We start from the raw sequence: 24,117 nt of genomic DNA, 5'->3' as shown, positions 1-24,117 counted from the left end.
GAGGCAGAGCAGAGCAGATAGCAGCAGCAGCAGAAAAAGTAGTCCAGAGATCATTCCTGCCACCACCCCCCGCCTGGAAGAGCACCCAACTCACCAACATTTGAATGCATCTTTTATACTGACCAGCAAAACTAGATCAGGGGGTTGGAATTATCCAGTGATGTTACATGAATTTTAATAAACTGAGGGTTGGATCTCCAAAATATGTAGGGCATGTGTAGACTATGAATTACCATAACCTGTCCGGGAGGAGAATAAAATTAGTACCTGAGCTCCTTGCATCAGTGATTTGCTGCCCTGGGCTCCTACTGGGAGGAAGGGTGGGATATACATTAAATAATAAATAAATAAACAAATTTTCCAAGCAGTGCCATTTTGCACAATGTCAGCAAAACACACACATATGTCATTCTTTCACTTAGATATTGTTTTGACTATCTGGCCGGTTTGTACCAACTTCTTATCAGCAGCTCTTCTCTAGCAACAGAAAGTTCACAAAACTAACACTGTCCTCCATCTTGGCCCAGCATGGCTTCACTCTGGCTGCTCTGTTCGGTGCATCCACTCCTAACCTGACTGCCACATGTAACTGTACAGGGTCCAGCAATGTCCTAATTCACAGTTGGGGATTTGAGGAAGTCTCATGCAACGTTTGCTTATTCTTAGCCTGTCCTCTACTCACGGGCTCCAGAGCAGTACAGAGTAGACACCGAAATCACAATTAATGATACAAACTTTAAAGCAAAATAAATCAAGCATCAGCATAAAGTTAACAATAATCACAAATAAATCAGAGAGTGGAAGCAAAAATAAAGCATCCTTCCTCATGGACTTCACTCCTTTCCCGACAGCCTGGGCAAAGAGGTGTGTCCTGATCTGGCCTCAGAATGAAAACAACATGGGTGCATGATGCACCTCAGAGGGGAGGCTCTTCCAAACCTGTGGAGCTGCTGCCCAGAAAGTCCCCCCCCTCCAGGATGCTGCACTGCCAGAGACCACCAGCCAAGGGGGGCTCATCTGCACACCTGAACAGGCTGCTATAGGGCGGAGGGGGTGTCCGTTCAGATATCTGGGTCCAAGAGTGAAGCTGGGGAAGCTCTGACCCACATATTCCTGTCTGTTCCACCCAATAGATCCAATAATAAACGATGCCTTCTTAGACAGCCTCGGCTGGGAACAAGCCAACTTCATACCCAACACCAACTTCAAGGTGACCGTCCGCCGGCGCCTTCCGACGGACCCTTACTCTCAAATCCTGCAGCAGCAGCAGCAGCAGCAGCGGCCTCTTCCTCCTCCTCCTCTTCCAGCAGGTGGAGCACTGTTGAGGAGACCCCCGCTCCCTCCCCGGCTGGCCCCGCAACAACCCCCCAGCCCGACGGAGAGAATAACAGGTGAGCGCTCATTGGCGGTGGGGGGTGCACGGTGGCACAAGCAACACAAGCCGCTATTTGGGGGGACAACCATTTCCAGGGCACTGATGAGGTAACATGCAATGCAAGAAGTGGCCCCGTCCCCAGGTCCAGGGGCAGGCAATGCTGGCTGGTCATTCCAGTATTGGGCATGATCCACTGGATCCTGGGGCTACACGTCTCAACTTCCCAGGGCAGCGATGCAGGGCCTTTTGTTGGCCTGTAAAGGGCAGTGGGTGGCCGCAGAGTAAACAAGCACTTTCTTGCGCAAGTAAATGTCCATACATTAAGCGAATGTGCAGGCGCCTAGAGGAGTTGGTCAGAGGGTCAAATATTCAGCATCCCTGCCAAGAGCCCCTCCCAGCCACCTTATCCCAGCTGCCCCTTGTTGGCCAGTCTGCGTGCAGGCGGTCCAGGAGGCAGCAGATTGCCAAAATTAGGGGGGAAGAGGAGGTGCCGGGCCTTCCTAGGCTGTGTCTTTCTCACAAGGTCAAGCACCCGCAGTTTTCTCTTCTCTGTGCAGAGCTTAGACGTGCAGGCCTTGCATGCTTGATTGGCTGATTCAGAGCAGGAGGTGATTTCTGGGCTGGGTCATGCCAAGCAAGGGCCCAAGAGCTCAAGGCAGGCCCCTGACCCACGCACCGGCTGCTGCCCTCAGTTGCGTAATGGGCACCCCAGGTCAGGGTGTGGTGGCACCGACAGGTTGTTCAACAGCATTTGTTTGGCCTCTGCTGTGGCTTCTTCAGAGGCATCTTGGGGGCTGTTTCCACCACAGATCTCTCCAAAGCAAAGCAGCGAGGGGAGGCAGAATTGCAGAGTCAGGAATGCCTACAAGCTGTGAAAAAGGCAGGAGCCAAAGTCCCACACAAAGCCCCACACCTTCAAAAAGGTCCAGGGCGTTCCCCAACAAAAGGTTTTTGGTCAGAGGCCTGGTTTCTCCCCCGCCCCCAACATTGTTCAGTGGGACGCCAAAGGATGCCATCCTGCCTCCCCCCCAGCCCCCTTCATGCAGCTGCTGGTGGGAGAGGCCCTCCAAAGGGCCTCATCCGTCTGCTGCCAGTTCAGCCTTCCCTCCTCTTGTGAAGCAGGAGTGACATCCCATAAGAGATGTCCCAAACTCAACCTGAGTCTGGTGAAGACTGAGGTGTTGATGGCTGGCGGCACTGGCCTGGGCCTGCAAAGTGGTGCAGACAGAAGCCTCTGCCCGCCTGCCTCCCAGGGGAATGGCATGGCTCCCTGGCCGACATGCCGCTTCCCCCTCAGATGTGAGACTGGCAGGCAGTTGTAAGGCTTTCTTTTTTGGGGGGGGGGTGCATTTCCTAGGCTGGGGCCAAAGTTGCCATGCTGTGCCCTGTGGGGTGGGCTGTTTGACCCAGCAGCTGGGCCCTTTTGGTGGGGCTTCCAAAGGGGATTCCCTGCAGCAGGCAGAGATTTTGACCAACGGATATTGCCTGTGGAGGTGATGGCTGCTTATTGTTTTAACCGGTGGATTTCGAAATTGAATTATTAACCTGCCCTGGGTCCGTTGCACAGAGAACACAGGCTGGTCAGCCACACTGGCCGTTGGTAGAATTGCACTCTTTCTTTGGGGCCCTTTTGCCAGCCGGGCCCATTGGCAGAGAGGGGGTGGTGTGATGCCGCATAAAGGGTGGCAGTGACTTTCTTTAATACATGCAAAACTGCAAAATACTCTATTCCAGTAGTGTTCTTTTTAAATAAACATTTTTTTAATTAAGGACAAAAATTAAAATGGCAAATCTAAAGTATGGACTGATAACAGGCAGCAGTGATTTATGACGGCATGGTTGGCAGGGAAGATGGAAAGGATCCCTCCACAGGCCTTAGAAGCTGCAGCTGTGGCAGTTTCAACTGTAGGTTTCTAAGGATTCCCTGGAGACCTCAGAGAGGATTACCCACCCACCCCACGCGCACACACACACCTCACACACGCATAACAATGAATGCCCCCCCCCTGCAACCGAGGGCCAGCTAGTACCAGATGACTGACCCAGATGACCCTTGAGCTGTATCCCCCTGCATCCAAAATGTATACTTTTTTTAAAAAAATGTGGATTTTTAAAAAGAATTTGTGACTGTTCCCATGGGTACCCCACTGTGGTGCCAAATTTGTTTTGTGGGGGGGAAATGCTCCCAAATTTGACTTTTATTTATTTGTTTGTGGGTTTTTTTCACTGATGACCCCCCTACTCTAGTTCCCCTGCTGTGATTCTGAGATGCTAAAAGTTTCTTGTGACACCCCCCAAGACATCCCCCCTTCAAATTTGTCCTCTACATTTTTTAAATTGGTCACACCCACCTTTACATGCCCATCAGTCCCCAGAGGGTTAACCACAGGTCAGTGTGACTCTTAGTCTGAAAACATTTAGACACCCTGATTTAGAGTCTCAGATGGTGGCAGTGACTGGCATCACAGAGTGCCTTTGACCAAGGTTGGCTTGGCCAGCTACACAATCTCCTGAATAAGTAAGACCTCCCCAGAGTAATTCATGCTCTAATCACCTACATGCTTGACTACTATGATACATTCAATGTGGGGCTGCCCTCAAAACTGTTAACATAAGAACATACATTTTTCCCCTGCAACTGTTTTTAGATTGTAACTGTTCTTGGAGTGTCCATAGTTAACATTCTCTAGGGGCCTGCAGGGTAGGCAGCAGCTCCAACAGACCTGCCGGCTGACTGGTTGCATGCTGGGTGTATGCTTGCTTCTCCTGCAGATGGGACATGATTGCCCATAGTGTTCCACGTTGTGCTGCATCTTGGGCCACCAGAACTCGCTTGTGACAGCCTGTATCATCTTGCAATGGCCAAAATACCCAGCTGTGGGATTGTCATGGCATTGCTTCAGAATTCAGAGGCATTATGCTTGTGAAGACCAGTTGCTGGAAACTGTGGGGAAAGAGAGTGCTCTTGCGCTCAGGTCTTGCTTGTGGGCTTCCCAGAAGAGGCATCTGGTTGGCCACTGTGAGAACAGGATTCTGGACTAGATGGGCCCCCTTTGGCCTGATCCAGCAGGCTGTGCTTGTGTTCTTCTGTCAAGCAGAGTCCTGAAGCTGGATCCGCTTAAAGGCCCACCTAGCCCAGCATCCTGTTCTCACAGTGGCCACCCAGATGCCTCTGGAAAGCATGAAGGCAGGACATGGTAGCAACAGAACTTGCTTTGCTTGTGATTCCCAGCAACTGGTGTTCAAAAGCATACTGCCTCCAACAACAGAGGTAGAACATAGTCAATGTGGTTAGTAGCCTTATCCATCATGAATTTTGCTAGTCCCCTTTTAAAGTCTTCCAAGTTGGTGGCCATCACTGCCACCTGCGGGAGGAAATCCCCTAGTTTAACTCTGCACTGTGTGAAGAAGGACTTCCTTTTCTCTGTCCTGAATTTTCCAGCATTCAGCTTCACTGGATATCCAGGAGTTTGAGTGTTATGAGAGAGGGAGAAAAAATTTTCTCTGTCTACTTTTCCCATGCCATTAATAATTTTATATACGATCATGTCCCCTATTACTCACATTTTCTCTAAATGAAAAAAACCCAAATGTTATAACCTTTCCGCACAGGGGTCACTCCATCCCCTTGATCATTTTGGTTGCCCTTTTCTGAACCTTTTCCAGCTTTGAGGTAAAGTGACCAGAACTGTACACAGTATTTCAAGTGCAGTTGCACCATAGATTTGTAGGGGTTCAGAAAAGGGCAACCAGAATGATCAAGGGGATGGAGTGACTTCCCTATGAAGAAAGGTTGTAGCATTTGGGGCTTTTTAGTTTAGAAGCTAAAATGATGAAACTGAGGTTATCCTACTTTGGACACATAATAAGAAGACATGATTCACTAGAAAAGACAATAATGCTGGGAAAAACAGAAGGGAGCAGAAAAAGAGGAAGGCCAAACAAGAGATGGATTGATTCCATGAAGGAAGCCACAGACCTGAACTTACAAGATCTGAACAGCATGGTTCATGACAGATGCTCTTGGGCCATAAGTCATAATCGACTTGAAGGCACAGAACAACAACAACAGTTTAGAGAAAAGGTGAGTCAGAGGCGACATGGTAGAAGTGTATAAAATAAAACATGGCCTGGAGAAAGTGGTTAGATAAAAGTTTTTCTCCCTCTCTCATAACATTAGAACTCATGGACATTCAATGAAGCTGAATGTTGGAAGATTCAGGACAGACAAAAGAAAGTCCCTCTTCACACAGCACATTGTTAAACTATGGAGTTCACAAGAGGCAGTGATGGCCACCAACTTGGATGGCTTAAAAAAAAAGATTTGACAAATTCCCAGAGGAAAAGGCTGTCTGTGGCTGCTAGCCATGATGGCTACGCTCTGCCTGCACCATCAGAGGCTGTCTGCTTCCATATACCAGTTGCTGGAAACTGCAGGAGGGGAGAGAGCTCTTGCGCTCAGGGCCTGCTTTCGGGTGTCAGTTTAAAACAAATTCTAATTGCAAGAATAAAGTGGGTCTTTCCTCATCCCTACAGCTGATCCAACAGGGTTCTTAATTTTAATAAAAATTAAATTGTCTTAATAAAATTAAACATTAAGTGCCAGGTGAAAGTGAGGTGCTTCATTTGCCTTAGTGGATGACAAGGTGGTGACGAAACAAGACTTGAGATACTAAAGATCCATTTGGAAAGATTAGTTTTAAATATATCAGCAAAAGAACAGTGAAGATGTTTCAGTTTATGAAAGATATGAGCACAATAATATCAAAGAGGCATCAGCATACATTATATATAAAAGATTCTTGGGGAAGCGAAACACTAAGCAGAATATGCAAACATTCATTACATGGAAAACCAAATAGGACCGAAACATGCAACTGAACAGTTACACTTAATTCTACCCAGAAGAACAATATTAAAATGACTATAACCATAATTTTGATTGCAAAACTAGCAATCTGACTTTGCAAAGTTAGCCTCTCAACTTTGATTTGCCCCCTAAAACTTCCTCCTGTCCAAACTATGAAAAGCTTTGCTGTGTTACAGCTGCGTACATGTAAGTGACTTACGGGAAAAGACGGAATATGATAGCTGCTTATCAAAGAAACTGGTTTCTATGGGCTCAGGGAAGAGCTGAGAAGTGAATTCAGGACCTTGCGGGTAGGATACGGAAAGATCCGCATGGAGGAAAAAAGCCTGGAAGATAAAATGGTGAAGTCTAAACCTCACCAGAGAATAAGCAAAAGCAAAAACATTAAAATAAGAAATTGTATATACAAAAGCTGCAAAAGTTAAACCTGGTCAAAATTGTTTATGAGCCACCCCCCTGACAGTTTAGAGGATAATGACCACAAACAACTTCAAAACTGAAGAAATGGCAGGTCCAAAATGAGAAACCTTGTCTAAAAGGGAAGACAAAACTATTAGAACAACTTGGAACAAATATAAAAAACTTTTAGAAACTTGAAACAAATATAAAATAAAAGGAAGACGTGAGAGTATTCTGGCACTGAGAGCAGTCTCTTTTTGCTCCCTGGTGACACCCCCATATTCTCTGCATTCTGATTTGTCCTTTGCTCTCACCCCACTTTTTCTCATTGAAAGTGCAGTTCTGTATTGACAGGCCACGGGGTCAAAGCATCTGCAGAAACAGTTTCCCATTGTCTTAGGGGCTGATGTGATAGAATCATAGAATCATAGAGCTGGAAGGGGCCTTGTAGGCCATCGAGTCCAACCCCCTGCTCACAGCAGGAAATCCATAGCTAGAGATCCCAAGCCTTATCAGGGCACAGGTGCTGCCAGCTGATGCAGCACGCCACAGTCTTGCACCTTCATCTCCCTGGTCCATGGGCTTAGCTCCACTAAGGCTGCCTCGGCATTTCTGATTCTCACACTCCAGACAGAAACAACTTTTCACCCTCAAGTCTGCATCTCTACTGGAATTGTTTTTAAGATGTTTTTACTGTTTTATCACTTGTTGTTTGCCACCCTGAGCTCTGGGAGGAAGAGCAGCCCAAAGGCCAAGATAGCAGTATGTGGACAAACCTCTGGATTCTCTGATCTTCCTGACAGTATGTTGAGGCAAGGATGTCTCCCATCAGCAGCACTTCTTACCACGAGTCCTTTGCAGTTGCAGTTAGCTCCAAAGATAAAAGGCAAGAATTCAACTGTAGTCCCTACTCATTTAAAATCAGTCTTTATGCAGATGATGTCTTCATTATGTATTTGGCTAATCCACTGCCTTATATTATCATAGAAAAGTAGGGTTGGAAGGGGCCTCTAAGGCCATCGAATCCAACCCCCTGCTCAATGCAGGAATCAAGTTAAAACCAGAGCTTTGAAAAATTACTTTTTTGAACTACAACTCCCATCAGCCCCAGCCAGCATGGCCACTGGATTGGGCTGATGGGAGTTGTAGTTCAAAAAAGTAACTTTTCCAAGCTCTGGTTAAAACATACCTGACAGGTGACTGTCCAGCTGCCTCTTGAAGGCCTTCAGTGTTGGAGAGCCCAACACTCGGTAATCGGTTCCGTTGTCGTACTGCTCTAACAGTGAGGAATTTTTTTCTGATGTTCAGCCTGTTGTAAAAGAAAATATTCCCTCTGGAATCGTTTCTAGGTACTGCAAATAACAGCCATTCGACAAGATGTAAAGTAATAAAAAAATAGCAACAATTTGTTGGAGGAGCGGTCATGTATTAGCTCAGAGCTAAGACCTCAGTAGAAACCAAACTGACTGAAGTCCCAAACACCGGGTACAAGTTATTTTCATACATTTCTGGTTACATACGTTGCATACCAGTTCCTGCATCATAGACACGTATTCTTTGCATAGATAAGAACTTAGCACTTTGCTAACCACACAGGCTATATGCTTCAAACAAGCATGGCAAATATACTCTGCATAAGCACAGAGGCACATTGTCTAGGACAAAGCAGGCTACTGGAACAAAGTTTGTGGTTAATAACAGGATGCTACATTGAATAAGCTGAAAGAACAGGATGTGGTGCTCTGCTAATGCTGAAGCCACTAGGTAAGCAGATTTAACTGTGTGTACATCTCTTGCTCGCCTGGAGACTATGTTGTCAATCACATGGTCTCAGAAATATGGGGTAACTTTGGCTCATATCACACAGCCGAAATCTGGTTTTCTGTAACTTGAGCCATGTCCTGCACTCTGGTATGATTGAGAAGAGATCTCAGCCCTCCTCTGTGTGGCAACCTTTAATGTACTTGAAGAGTGTGATCATCTCTCCCCTCAGTCTTTTCTTCTCCAGGCTAAACATGCCCAGTTCTTTCAGTCTCTCCTCATAGGGCTTTGTTTCCAGTCCCCTGATCATCCTTGTTGCCCTCCTCTGAACCCTTTCCAGTTTGTCTGCATCCTTCTTAAAATGTGGTGTCCAGAACTAGATGCAGTACTCCAGATGAAGCCTAACCAGTACCAAAGAAATTACTTCAAGTAATTTGGAAACTATACTTCTGTTAATGCAGCCTGAATTAAATTTCATTTTGTTGTTTTCAGCCCAATGCTCCAGCCTATCAAGATCCCCTTGCATTTTATTTCTGTCCTCTAGGACATTCGCTATCCTTTGCAATTTTGAATCATCTGCATATTTGATAAGCATTCCCTGCACTTCCTCATCCAAGTCATTAATAAAAATGTTGAAGAGCACTGGGCCCAGGACTAAGCTCTGCAGTACCCCACTTGTTACCTCTCCCAGTGTGAGAAGGAACCACTGATAAGCACTCTTTCAGTACGATTCTGGATCCAACTGTGGATCCACCTGATAGTTGTTCCATCCCAGTCCATAATTAGCTAGTTTGCTAATCAGATTATCATGAGGTACTTTGTCAAAAGCTTTGCTGAAGTCGAGATATATTATGTCCACAGCATTCCCACCATCTACCAGGAAGGTTACCTGATAAAACATGAGATAAGATTAGTCTGGCAGGATTTGTTCTTGATAAACCCATGTTGGCTTCTAGTAATCACTACATTGTTTTCAAGGTTCTTACAGACTGATCGCTTTATTAACTGCTCCAGAATTTTCCTAGGGATTTATGTCAGGCTGACTGGTCTATAATTCCCAAGTTTCTCCCTTTTGCCCTTTTTGAAGATAGGGGCAACATTAGACCTCCTCCAAGGTCTCATAATGATTTACAACAATAAATAACATATATAGTAAAAATATCAGCATATTACCACTCAACAGGTAAACCACTAGAAGTTACTACACTACAATCCAAAACCCATTTACCCCAACAGTCTAAGTATGGTTGCCATAAGATCAACCAATTGAAAAATCCCAAAAGCAGCAATAAAGGTGTTTAAAAGGTGTAGGAGAAGAGAAAGAGCTCAGCTTGATGCTAAAAATATGCTAAACTCTTTGAAGGTAGCATTGCATAATAGGACCTTATGGTGAAGGGCGGATCATGAGTCAAATTATAATCGTAGAATCATAGAAAAGTTGGAAGGGGCCTCTAAGGCCACTGAGTCCAACCCCCTGCTCAAGGCAGGAATCCAAATCAAAGCATTCCCGACAGATGGCTGTCCAGCTGCCTCCTGAAGGCCTCCAGGGTCGGAGAGCCCTCCACCTTCCTAGGTCATTGGTCCCACTGGCGTACTGCTCTAACAGTTAGGACGTTTTTCCTGATGTTCTGTTGAAATCTGGCTTCCTGCAACCTGAGCCCATTATTCCGTGTCCTGCACTCTGGGATGATCGAGAAGAGATCCCGGCCCTCCTCTGTCTGACAACCTTTCATGTACTTGAAGAGAGCTATCCTATCTCCCCTCAGTCTTCTCTTCTCAAGGCTAAACATGCCCAGTTCTTTCAGTCTCTCCTCATTGGGCTTTGTTTCCAGTCCCCTGATCGTCTTTGTTGCCCTTCTCTGAACCTGTTCCAGTTTGTCTGCATCCTTCTTGAAGTGCGGAGACCAGAACTGGATGCAGCACTCAAGATTAGGCGTAACCAGTGCTGAATAGAGGGGAACTAATACTTCATGCGAATAAATAAAATAATATTAAGCAGAAGACCACCACCTGTCAGACGTCTGCCTAAGGGGGCACTCAGAGGTGGGCCTCTGAATATGGGCCTGTGGTAGCCACACGTGAGATGGTATATAGTGGTATGGAGCTCCTGGGGTGTATAAGGCTTCATAGGGTTAGAATGGCATTTATACGCAGCTTTTCAAGGGAAACAAGCCTTCACAAAGCAGCTTGGTTAAAACCAGCACCTTGAATTGGGCCCAGAAACATACTGGAAGTCAGTTGAGGTGATCCAGAACCAGCATATTATACTCAAATCACCCAGCCTCTGCACGTTACAGTGTCCCATCTGTCTCCAAAGGCAACCCCTAGTTATGAGGACACAGACCACTGAAGTCAGGTTAGATGCATCCAGGTAATAATAATAATTATATTATTATTATTATTATTATTATTAATTATAATAATAATTAGGGGTGCAGCTGAAGCTGGTAGAAGACCCTTCATGCCAGGGAGGCCACTGTGCCTCTGGTGTCCCCAATGAATCCAGAGGTACCCCAAACTGAAAACCTGGTCCTTCGGGGGGGGAGGTGACCCTGTGCTGGACACTATTTACCTGGACAGAGTAACTGCCTACTAACAGCATCTCTGTCTTGCTTGGGTTGTGTTTCAGTTGACTAGCCTTCATCCAGTCCATTCCCACAGTCAAGCATAGATGATGATGATGATGATGATGATTGTCTTTATTTATATGCCGCCATTTTTCCAAAACTGGAACTCATGGTGGCTTCCAGATAAAAAATACATATAATTAAAAACATACAAAGTCTACATTAAAATAAGATTAAACTATTTCCAATATTAAAACCATACACACATATAGCTAAAAGAGTTCAAACTAGTTTAAAAATAATATAATAGACATTAGCAATGCAGCACCCTTCACGCCCTATCCTTAGCCTTCAATTCCAAAGGCTTGTTGGAATAGGAAGGTCTTTGCTTGTCAGCGGAAGGACTGCAAGGAGGGGGTCATTCTTACCTCCCTAGGAAGGGAATTCCAAAGCCTAGGGGCAGCCACCGAGAAGGCCCTCTCACGCGTCCCCACTAGTCGTACTTGAGAAGATGTGGGTATTGAGAGAAGGCCCTCTCCTGAGGATCTCAGGGCCCGGGCAGGCTCCTACAGGGAGATACGGTCGGATAAATAGCCTGGACCTAAGCTGTATAGGGCTTTATAGGTCATCACCAGCACTTTGAATTGTGTCCGGAAACAGACTGGCAACCAGTGGAGCTTTTTTAACAGATCCCCATCTCCACCACCACACCTGACTGAGATGAGGAGAAACAGAGCTGTGTCTCATACTATTGAAAGCAATGGATTCAGCAGTTTTATGTAGATGCTGAAAACATGGGGGATAATATCAAGCCCTGCAGAACCCATTTTCAGGAGCACGGGACCTACCGCAAAGCAGGTCTGCCCAGCCCAGCATGGAATGTCCCTCCTGAAGGACATCACGGTTGATGATACTGAGAGAGGTCAAGGAGAACCTCTGGTCCCACTGCCCCCCATCCAACGACAGGGAAGCGGTAGCTCGGTGGAAGAGCACATGTTTTACATATAGATGGTCCCAGGTTCAATTCCCCCAGGTATGGCTGGGCAAAGACAATACTGAGTGAGGTGGACCACTACTCCATCTTGTGGGAGTGAATTCCATAGTTTATGTGCTGTGTGTCCTGAATCTTCCAACTTAAACTTCATTGGATGGCTCTGAGTTTTAGTATTATGAAAGAGAACTGTCCATTTATTCCTGCTCTCTGCTGCCTGTTTCTTAACCAGTTCCTGATCCACAAGAGGACCTCTCCCCTTCTTCCATAATGGCTAGGGTTAGTCAGGAGCCCTTGGCATCTGCCCACCCATGCCTGGCAAACAGAGGAATGCTGGGAAAGTGGAGCAGTCTTTATGCATAGTGGAATTCTGGGGGGAAATGTTGGAGAAAAGATCATTACTCTTATGAATTCTGTGGTGGGACAAACAGAAAAGTTGAATTCTTTACCAATTTTGTTAGATTATTTTAAAAATTACATGCAGTTTGAACCACCACATTTAGCAGAAACACTAATAATCTCCTCCTGGATGGACTGTGCGTCTTGGGCACAGAAGGCACTGTACTGCAAAGGTTTTGGTCCTACCTGCACGGTGAAGTCCAGAAAGTAGCCCTGAGGGAGTGCTCCTCCACTCCCCTGGTACGTATGCTATGAGGCTCTGCAGGGCACCATTTTGTCACCAATGTTATTTAACATCCACTGTATATGAAGCCATTCTGGGAACGGTCCTTGGGAGTTTTGGAGCATGGTGCCATCTTTATGCTGATAGCAAGCAGCCCTATTTCTCCATAACATCTGTGTGCAATTCTGGTCTCACCTCAAAAAGGATATTGTAGGGAAAGGTTTTTCTTCCTTTCTCATAACACTAGAACTTGTGGACATCCAATGTAGCTGAATGTTGGAAGACTGAGGACAGTCAAAAGAAAGAACTTCTTTGCACAGCACATTTATTTATTTATTTATTTATTTATTATTTATTTAATTTATTAGTCGCCCATCTGGCTGGTTGACCAGCCACTCTGGGCGACGTACAAGATAAAAACTGTACATTAAGCATTAAAATTTAAAACATAACAATAAAAGCCTAACCCATCCTAAAAGCTTTCCTGAAGAGCCAGGTCTTCAAAGTCCGGCGGAGGGTCATCTCAGAAAGGGCATGGCGGAGATCATTTGGGAGAGAGTTCCATAGGGTGGGGGCCACTACTGAGAAAGCCCTCTCCCTAGTCCTCACCAGTCTCGCTGTTTTCACTGGTGGGATCGAGAGAAGGTCTTCTGAGGCTGATCTTGTTGAGCGGCATCCCTGACAAGGCTGGAGGCGCTCCTTCAGATAGACTGGGCCAAAACCGTAAAGGGTTTTAAAGGTCAAAACCAACACCTTGAATTGGGTTCGGTAAACAACCGGCAACCAGTGCAACTCCTTCAACACAGGAGTGATATGATCTTGCCGGCGGCTGCCCTTAATCAGATGAGCCGCCGCATTCTGTACCAGTTGCAGCTTCTGGACCGTTTTCAAGGGTAAACCCACGTAGAGCGCATTACAGTAGTCTAGGCGAGAGGTGACCAAGGCATGTACCACCGGTGGGAGCAGATGGTTGGGAAGGTAGGGGTGCAGCCTCCGTATCAGATGGATTGATACAGCGCCCTGCGGCTCACAGCCGAGACTTGAGCCTCCATGGACAGCTGGGAGTCCAAAATGACCCCCAGGCTGCGGACCTGGTCTTTCAGGGGCAAACATACCCCATTGAGTACCAGGCCCACATCCCCCAACCTTCCCTTGTCACCCACAAACAGTACCTCGATCTTATCCGGGTTCAGCTTCAGCTTATTCCTTCCCATCCAGCCACTCACCGACTCCAGACACTTGGACAGGGTTTCTACAGCCAACCTTCGTGAAGATTTAAATGAGAGATAGAGCTGCGTGTCATCCGCATACTGATGACACTGCAGCCCAAATCTCCTGATGATTGCCCCCAGCGGCTTTATATAGATGTTAAACAGCATCGGGGAGAGGATAGAACCCTGTGGCACCCCACAAGTGAGAGGCCAAGGATCCGAAACCTCCTCCTCCAATGCCACTCTTTGGTACCTACCGAAGAGGAAGGAATGGAACCGCTGCCATACAGTGCCCCCTATACCCAACCCCTTTAGGCGGTCCAAGAGGATAGCGTGGTCAACGGTATCAAAAGCCGCTGAGAGATCAAGGAGGACAAGGAAGGTGCATTCGCCCCTATCCCATGCCCTCCTCATATCATCCACCAAGGCGACCAAGGCTGTTTCAGTCCCATGTCCAGGCCTGAAGCCCGATTGAAATGGATCTAGATAATCCGCTTCCTCCAAGTGTGCCTGCAACTGTTTTGCCACCACCCGTTCAACCGCCTTGCCTAGGAATGGTAAATTTGAGACTGGGTTAAACTATGGGATTCGTTCCCGTGGGAGGCAGTGATGGCCAACAACTTGGACTGCTTGAAAAGAGAATTAGACAGATTCATGGAGGATAAGTTTGTCAATGGCTACTTTGCACTCAGGTCCTGCTTGTGGGCTTCCCATGTGCAACTGGTTGGCCACTGTGATAACAGGATGCTGGACTAGAGGGGCCATTGGCCTGATCCAGCAAGCTCATCTTATGAGCCCTGGCCCAATGCCTTAATGCAGTGGTGGACTGGATAAGGGCCAATAAGCTGAGTTTGAACCTCAGAAAGTGGTTCCTATGTCCACAAGTTAGGCCAGTTGCCCATTATGGGCAGGGCTGCACTTCTTCTAGAGGAGAAGGGACATAGTTTGTGTTGAGGTTTATGGGGGAAAACACTTTTGTCGTTCTGTCTTTAGCAGAGTAAAATTGGCAAACGGGAATGAGCAATTAACCAGCCCACCACCACCCTCACACAGTCTAGCAGAATAGAGCAAGCAAGTCCTCTTTAGTAAAGTATTGTTATGAGCATGGGGGGGGGGTTGGAATGGATGATTTCTATGGGTCACCTTTCCAGCCTCTGATTTGGAATCCTATGCCCTGGGGGCTGGCTCTGCTAGCCAGATGAATCTCCTTTGTTAATCAAATGGAGTGGCCAGGTAAGATGATGGGCCTTTCGGTTGCCCCTGCAACTGGTGAAATGGGCCAGGAAGATCCTTTTCTTATTGAAACTCTTCAGGAGAGCATTCCCCCCCCTCCTAGGAGAGTTTTGTGCTTGTAGTTTTGGAGTGTGTTCTAGAGAATGGCTGGGGCTGCAGGCACGCAGAAAGGCTATCCCTCTGCATCATGGCTATAGGATGCCCCTGCACCCAGATGAAAAGCTGAATAGTGGACTGCTGATGCATTGAACCCCTCCATCCTTAAGCTCTGGTTGGAATGTGTGTAAATAACGGAATGCGTTCTACCAACTTCGATTGGTAGCCCAGCTACGTCCCTACCTGAGTAAGGAGGATCTTACATCAGTAGTACATGCTCTGGTAACCTCACGTTTGGATTACTGTAATGCGCTCTACGTAGGGCTACCTCTGAAGACGGTTCGGAAGCTACAGCTGGTGCAAAATGCGGCGGCCAGACTGCTAACAAGAATGAAGCGGTCTGACCATATAACACCTGTTTTGGCCCGCTTGCACTGGCTTCCAATACGCTTCCGGGGCAAATTCAAAGTGTTGGTATTAACCTATAAAGCCTTATACGGCGCGGGACCTCAATATCTGTCGGAACGCCTCTCCCGCTATGAACCGGCTCGTACACTACGGTCTGCTACGAAGGCCCTCCTCCGGGTCCCGACTCATAGGGAGGCCCGGAGGGCAGTGACAAGATCAAGGGCCTTCTCAGTGCTGGCCCCTGAACTATGGAATAGTCTCCCCGATGAGGTTCGCCTGGCGCCGACACTATCATCCTTTCGGCGCCAGGTTAAAACCTTTCTCTACTCCGAGGCATTTTAATTTTTTGTTAATGACTGTAATGTTTGTAATTTGATTTTAGCCTTTGCTGTTTTTAGATTGTGAAATTTGATTTTAGACTGATGTTTTTGTATTATATTGTATTTTATTGTATCTATGTTCACCGCCCAGAGAGCTATTGCTAGTCGGGCGGTATATAAGTTTTAAAAATAAATAAATAAATAAATAAATAAACAAACCATATTTCATAAAGACACTGCAGTTTCCGCTGACCTTCTTCCCAAAGGAAACCAAACCCTGGAGAGGCACAGGGACCTCCGAAATCTCACCGCTCGGAGATTGGGAGAGGCGCGCGACAGTATATAAAATAGTATTTACTCACAACCTTTCTTGTATGCAATAATTGGTTCTTGGGTGGGGCTTTCCTCCTCTGCTTCCCACTAGCTAGGTAATTTGAGCCACTTGAGGTTGAAAACAGGTTGGGGAAAGTTTATTTGCTCAACACATTCCTCCCTGAGGCTTGCAATGGCCTGATCAAATTTCAGTTCATGTTTGCCATCCAGAACAGAGATAAAGGTCTCAAACTGTTCTCCCAAAGTTCCCATAAGAAATCCCAGCTTCTGCTGGTCAGTTAGTTCAAGTCCGGTTAATTTCAATTTGTCAAATACAGTGATTAGTTATATGCTTTTCACAATTTTTCTTGGGTTCAAGCCTGAGCTCCACCATTTATCGGATCCAAACAGTTGGGGATTTGAGACTTGTGAAACCAAATGAGGCATGGATACTACACAGCATTTCTTTTGTGGTGTTAAATCTCTGACATGAATTAACTGGTCATCTTCCAAATGATCAAATATGATAATCTTAGCAATAGCATTTTTCTTTTCCCAATCTCTAATATCTTGGCCCCTTCTGCTGGCTTTGGATTTTCAATGCAAAAACAGGCTTCATTTGCTTCCAAAGCAATCTTAAGTTTGTCTTTCCATTGTTGATCATTGTGGCTCGTCAGCCTAGGCAGCTTGCTAATAAAAGACCTGTTGTTATTTATGTGCCTTCAAGTCGATTACAACTTATGGTGACCCTATGAATCAGTGACCTCCAAGAGCATCTGTCACGAACCACCCTGCTCAGATCTTGTAAGTTCAGGTCTGTGGCTTCCTTTATGGAATCAATCCATCTCTTGTTTGGCCTTCCTCTTTTTCTACTCCCTTCTGTTTTTCCCAGCATTATTGTCTTTTCTAGTGAATCATGTCTTCTCATGATGTGTCCAAAGTAGGATAACCTCAGTTTCATCATTTTAGCTTCTTCTGATAGTTCTGGTTTAATTTGTTCTAACACCCAATTATTTGTCTTTTTTGTAGTCCATGGTATGCGCAAAGCTCTCCTCCAACACCACATTTCAAATCAGTTGATTTTCCTCTTACCTGCTTTTCTCGCTGTCCAACTTTCACATCCATACATAGATATTGGGAATACCATGGTCTGAATGATCCTGACTTTAGTGTTCAGTGATACATCTTTGCATTTGAGGACCTTTTCTAGTTGTCTCATTGCTGCCCTACCCAGTCCTAGCCTTCCTCTGATTTCTTGACTATTGTCTCCATTTTGGTTAATGACTGTGCCGAGGTATTGATAATCCTTGACAAGTTCAATGTCCTCATTGTCAACTTTAAAGTTACATACATTTTCTGTTGTCATTACTTTAGTCTTCTTGATGTTCAGCTGTAGTCCTGCTTTTGTGCTTTCCTCTTTAACTTTCATCAGCATTCGTTTCAAATCATTACTGGTTTCTGCTAAGAGTATGGTATCGTCTGCATATCTTAATTGATGTTTCTCCCTCCAATTTTAACACCTCCTTCATCTTGGTCCAATCCCGCTTTCCGTAAAATATGTTCTGTGTACAGATTAAACAAATAGGGTGATAAAATACACCCCTGTCTCACACCCTTTCCGATGGGGAACCAATCGGTTTCTCCATATTCTGTCCTTACAGTAGCCTCTTGTGTATAGGTTGCGCATCAGGACAATCAGATGCTGTGGCACCCCCATTTCTTTTAAAGCATTCCATAGTTTTTCATGATCTACACAGTCAAAGGCTTTGCTGTAATCTATAAAGCACAGGGTGATTTCCTTCTGGAATTCCTTGGTCCGTTCCATTATCCAACGTATGTTTGCGATATGATCTCTGGTGCCTCTTCCCTGTCTAAATCCAACTTGGACATCTGGCCCTATTATAAATAAAAGCCCTATTGGCTTGTAAAGAAAGACATTCTTGCAGATCTGAGCAGAATTTAGTTACAAACAACTCTGAAGTCAGCAAGAGAAAAAAATGCCAGCTAGTGTGTGATAAAAAGAGGGGGAGAGCCAACGCACAAGAAGACAAAACAAGTTCCCAAATAATCTGGTTAAACTGCTCTTGCTCACCAGGTCCCAAAGCCTTGCAGAACAAAGCAAGTCTTCTTTAGTGAAGCATGTAAAACAGTCTTTGCTAACAAATACTTGTATGCAGTGATACAGTTGTAGTTTAGGAAGTTGGCAAGAAGAGATGAGGACACTTTGTTTTCAGTTTCTGGCAAGGGGCCACGTCACCTGACTTCTCCGTGTGTTAACGGAGAATTCAAAAAGAACAGCGCAAAGGAGAAGCAGGAAGGGGAGGGCAAAACAACAAACAGGAAACTCTAGAGCTTCCCTGAGTCTGGCGAGAGACAACACTTCTAATTTACCATACTAAAGTATGTACACCCTGCCCCAGAGAGGTATTATGCGAGGTTGCCCATTAAAGACTCAAGTGTCCTCTGTGGCTAGGAGTGCCTTTTACCAACTTGGTTTTGTACTCCACGTACAGCCACATCTGGATCAGGATAACTTGACCATTGTAGTCCATGCACTGGTAACCTCAAGGCTGGATTACTACCCTGTACTCTATGTGGGCCTGGCCTGCAAGCGCCCTCTTATGCAGAATGCAGTGGCTAGACTGCTGATGGGGGCAGACCGCCAACACCATGTGACACCTCTGCTAAAACATCTGCTGTGGCTGTTCATATGCTGCCATGCCAGGTTCGAGGCTCCTGTGTTGGCATTCAAAGTCCTGAACAACTTGGCTCCAGGAAACCTAAACGACCACCTGAGCTCTTATATGGCAGCCAGATCGTGAGACCAGCCAGAGGAGCGCTGCTAGTTGTCCCCTGCGTTAACAGAGTTCCAACTGGCCCTCAGATAGAAATTCATTCCTTGAGATGATAACTTGTAGGATATTGCAATGTTTATATGGCATTAGTTTCGCTTTAGATGCTTGGGTTTTGTTTTGTTTGCTGTGGGGGAGGGAACTTACCTTAGGGGTGCACATGTACTTGTAGATAAAAGGCCCCAAATCCAGTCCCTGGCATGTCCCATTTAGGAAGATCACAGGGCTGGGAAAGATCTCTTTCTGACTGAGATCCTGGAGGACCACTGTCTGCCAGAGTAGATAATACTGAGCTCAGCAGGCCAGTCAACATCATTTGCTTGTTTCCTCCTCAGTGTAGTTTCTGTTATGGCACCAAAACCACCTTCTCGCATAGTTATTGTAAGACAGGCAGGCAGGACCTGCGAGAGGAGTGGGGGCAGTTCCACCTGTTGCACATTTAGTGTTGCTGGTCGCATGCGGTGGAACACGCTCCCAGCAGAAATTCAGCAGGGGCATCCCTTGTTTCCGACTTTCGGGTGTCTCTTGAAGATCTTTTTGTACCATTAAAGCTGCTCATTTTATTTTTTTAATAGCCAGTCACTTTAATGTTAATTCGTATTATTTTTAATGGTCTTTATGGTTTATTGTTGTACACTGCCCTGGTAGGTTATGGGATGGTGGTACAGAATGATAGTAATAATATTAAATGTATTAGTTGCCCATCTGGCTGGTTGTCCAGCCACTCTGGGCGACGTACAAGACAAAATACATAAATATTAAAACATTAAAATTTAAAAGCATAACAGTAAGAAACCAAACCCACCCCAAAAGCCTGCCTGAAGAGCCAGGTCTTCAAGGCCCGGCGGAAGCTCATCATCGAAGGGGCATGGCGGAGATCATTTGGGAGAGAGTTCCACAGGGTGGGGGCCACTATTGAAAAAGCCCTCTCTCTAGTCCTCACCAGTCTAGCTGTTTTCACCGGTGGGCTGATCTTGTTGAGCGGCATCCCTGACGATGCTGCAGGCGCTCCTTCAGATAGACTGGGCTAAAACCGTATAGGGTTTTAAAGGTCAAAACCAACACCTTGAATTGGGCCCGGTAAATAGTCTTATAAATAAATAATAAAAATTATAGTGAATGTTAATAGCTGTGAAATGTCGTTCATACACAATAAGCCTTCAGCACAAGAGTGGTGGGAAGGAAGTATGGCGTACAGCTACTGACTACGAGAAGGAAGGCAAAGATTTTGAGGAATGCTGGTGTCCATTTATCAGTTATAAGCTGCAGAAATTGTAACAATGATATTAATGCGTATTAATGATATTAATGATATTAATGCATCCCCTGTTCCGGGTCTGCCCAAAACCAGACGATAACTGGGGGACGCAAGGTTCCTACCGACCTTCGTCTGCTGTTGTGCAATGCCAGGTCTGTGGTACAAAAAACTTCACTCATCCACGACATGATCTTGGATGAGTGTGCAGACCTGGCATGTATTACGGAGACTTGGCTGGATGAGGCCTCTGCACCCATTCTCGAGGCCATGTGTCCGCCGGGTTTCCGCTGCGCACAGCAGCCGAGGGTGGGCAGGCGGGGAGGGGGTGTGGCAGTCATTTACCGGGAGTCCTTGGTTTTTGCCAGATCTCCTCTCCATAGGACCAAGTTTGTCAATTGCATGTACTGGAGGTTGGGCCCGAAGGGCAGTTTGGGGATCCTGCTTGTGTACCGCCCACCCCGCTGCACGGCAGATTCCCTGACTGAGGTGCTGGAGGTGGTCTCGGCTGTACGGGTGTTGTCCCCAGAATTGTTAGTGCTGGGTGACTTCAACGTGCATGCCGAGACCACTCTCACTGGGGCCCCTCGGGATTTCCTGGAAACCATGGCTTCCTGGGAACTGCACCTCAGTAATACTGGGCCCACCCATGTAGCCGGTCATGCTCTCGACCTTGTGTTTGTCCTGGGAGAGGAGAAAAGTGCTCTGAAGTTGGGAGTGGTTCTTTCCACTCCTGTGTCATGGTCAGATCACCATCTGGTAAACATGGACTTCACGCTGCCACACCCTCTCCGCAGGGGTGATGGACCTATTAGAATGGTCCGCCCCAGGCGCCTGATGGATTCCTGACTGCGCTAGGGGAACTGGAACCTGCTGAAGGTTGCCCGGTTGAAACCCTGGTGATGGAGTGGAATGGAAAGATCACCGGGGCATTAGACCGGGTGGCTCCGAAACGTCCTCTCCCCCTGAACAGAACTCAGTTGGCTCCATGGTATACACCACGGCTGCATACTCTGAGACAGGAGGTGAGACGACTAGAACGCCGGTGGCGGAAATCCCGCTCCGAAGGTGTCCGGACACAAGTTAGAGCAGCAGTAACTGCCTACCAAGTGGCAATAAGGACAGAAAAGAAGGCTTTCTTTACTGCCTCTATTGCGTCTGCAGAGTGCTGTCCCAGGAGGTTGTTCCAAGTGGTCCGAAGCCTGGTCGGTCCAGTTGCTCAGGAACCCTTGGAACAGTCAAAAGCCTCCTGTGACACTTTGGCTAAGCACTTTGCTGATAAAATCGAACACATACGGAGCTCGATCCCGTGCGCCGTGGATACAGTGAATGAATCGGAGTTGACCGGTTGCATGCCGGTATGCTGGGATCATTTTCAGCCTCTCTCTTCTGAGGATGTGGACAAGGTGCTCTCGACTGTAAGGCCTACCACCTGTCTAACTGACCCTTGCCCATCGTGGCTCATCATGAGATGCAGAGAGAAGTTGGGTGAGGGGATCAAGGCGGTGGTAAACGCATCCTTGCAAGAGGGTGTGATGCCATCAGCCCTCAAGGAGGCAATTGTAAAGCCCATCCTGAAGAAGCCCTCCTTGGATCCCCAAGTTTTTAATAACTTTCGCCCAATTTCGAATTTACCATTCTTGGGCAAGGTCATTGAGCGAGTGGTGGCCAATCAGTTGTCGACACACTTGGATGAAATGGATTACTTAGATCCATACCAATCGGGCTTCAGGACTGGTCACGGAACTGAAACAGCCTTGGTCGCTCTGGTAGATGATATGAGGAGGGCATTAGATAGGGGAGAATTTACCTTCCTTGTCCTCCTCGATCTCTCAGCGGCTTTTGATACTGTCCACCACAGTATCCTTTTATATCGCCTAGAGGGATTGGGAATAGGAGGCACTGTATTACGGTGGTTCCGCTCCTTTCTCTCTGATAGGTACCAACAGGTGGCATTGGGGGAGGAGGTTTCAGACCCTTGGCCTCTCAATTGTGGTGTGCCACAGGGTTCTATCCTCTCTCCCATGCTATTTAACATCTATATGAAGCCGCTGGGGGCAATCATCAGGAGATTTGGGCTGCAGTGTCACCAATATGCGGATGACACTCAGCTCTATCATTTAAATCTTCACCAGAGTCGGCTGTGGAGACCTTGTCCAAGTGCCTGGAGTCTGTGAGTGGATGGATGGGAAGGAATAGGCTGAAACTGAACCCCGACAAGACCGAGGTACTGCTCGTGGGGGACAAGAGAAGGTTGGAAACCGTTGACCTGAAGTTCAATGGGGTGAGTTTACCCCTAAAGGACCAGGTCCGCAGCCTCGGGGTTGTACTTGATTCCAAGCTGTCCATGGAGGCTCAGATTTCGGCTGTGAGCCGGGCAGCTTGGTACCAACTACACCTTATACGTAGGCTGCAACCCTACCTTCCTGTTCATCAGCTCCCACTGGTAGTACATGCCTTGGTCACCTCTCGATTAGATTACTGTAATGCGCTCTACGTGGGGTTACCCTTGAAAACGGTCCGGAAACTACAACTTATTCAAAATGTGGCGGCTCGATTACTCACAAACAGTCGTCGCCGGGACCACATCACGCCAGTGTTGTTCGATCTACACTGGCTTCCAGTTGTTTTCCGGGCCCAATTCAAGGTGTTGGTTTTAACCTTTAAATCCCTACACGGTCTCGGTCCAGTTTATCTAAAGGAGCGCCTACAACGCCACCAATCATGCCGCCTGACAAGATCGGCCACACAAGGCCTTCTCTCAGTCCCGCCAACCAAAGCAGCTAGGTTGGCGGGCACTAGAGAGAAGGCCTTTTCAGTGGCGGCCCCCACCCTCTGGAACTCCCTCCCACAAGATCTTCGGCACATCTCTTCCCTGAATATGTTCCGCAAGGCCTTAAAGACCTGGCTTTTTCAGCAGGCTTTCGGGACTTCTGGGGAGGCTTAATATTCTTCTGTTTTAAATGCCTCCTATTATGTATTGTTTGCTCTTATAATTTATATATTTCACTGTCTTTTTATATTGTATTCTGCCATATTTATTGTATGTACGTCGCCTAGAGTGGCCATTGGCCAGATAGGCGACACATAAATTAAATTTATTATTATTATTATTATTATAAAAGATTTTTGCTGATGATATGAATTATTATTTGATGTGAATGGTTACTGCATTTTATGAACCTCATATTAAGAAAATTATAATCAGTTTTGGTTTATTTTTAAAGCTATAAATATGTTTAGGCAGCATTAGAACAAATAGTGTGTAATACCATATGACAGTTGAGAACTGCTTTACCTGTTCAGAATACAATTAAAATAAATACGTAAATCTCCCATCAGCCTTTGAAGGTCAGTGGGCAGAGAGGGAAACAGACATGATAAAGAGAGGTCCTTCGGTGGACACACATACAGTAGGGCCCCGCTTATACAGCGGGTTCCATTCCGGACCCCTGCCGTAAAGCGGAAATTGCCGTAAAGCGGAACCCATAGACTATAATGGGGCCATCGCGCAAAAATGACGCCAAAATGTCGCAAAACAGCAAAAATCGGCTTTAAAATAGAAAACGAAAGCCACCGCATTACCGGAACGCCGGTAAGCGAAGCACCGGTAAGCGGGGCCCTACTGTACACAGAAAGGAGTTTGATGGTTCCCCGCTGAGGATTTTTCCTGCTGCCCACTCACCCTTCTCCCTCTGCAAGTGAAATCGCTTTCCACTCTTGGCAGGCACATCCTGTATCTTCCGTCATACCAACGTTCAGTCACTTTTTACAGGGCAAAGAGGGGGAATTCCACACCGGAAAACACCTTGCCCCCTTCGCACTATACATTTAAAGCAGGATCA

General features: G+C 46.5%; 1 protein-coding gene and 1 long non-coding RNA gene across 2 annotated transcripts in view; one reads left to right on the top strand and one right to left on the bottom strand.

The window, feature by feature from the left end:
- The window catches only part of LOC133375531 (speriolin-like), a 100,855-nt gene that overhangs the window by 43,539 nt on the left and 33,199 nt on the right, over window positions 1–24,117 (top strand). Inside the window, exon 2 of the mRNA XM_061607226.1 lies at window positions 1,134–1,391. Within this exon, the coding sequence (XP_061463210.1) occupies window positions 1,134–1,391 (258 nt within the window). The remainder of the gene's footprint in view (window positions 1–1,133; window positions 1,392–24,117) is intronic.
- On the bottom strand, window positions 6,357–7,956 carry LOC133376361 (uncharacterized). Its single transcript, XR_009760461.1, has 3 exons — window positions 7,834–7,956; window positions 7,421–7,515; window positions 6,357–6,593 (listed from the first exon to the last, which is right to left on the bottom strand). It is a non-coding gene; the product is annotated as an uncharacterized LOC133376361 (long non-coding RNA).

Source organism: Rhineura floridana, chromosome 1, assembly GCF_030035675.1.
Source record: "Rhineura floridana isolate rRhiFlo1 chromosome 1, rRhiFlo1.hap2, whole genome shotgun sequence".
Lineage (NCBI taxonomy): Eukaryota > Metazoa > Chordata > Lepidosauria > Squamata > Rhineuridae > Rhineura > Rhineura floridana.
This window is presented reverse-complemented; position numbering and strand designations above follow the sequence as displayed.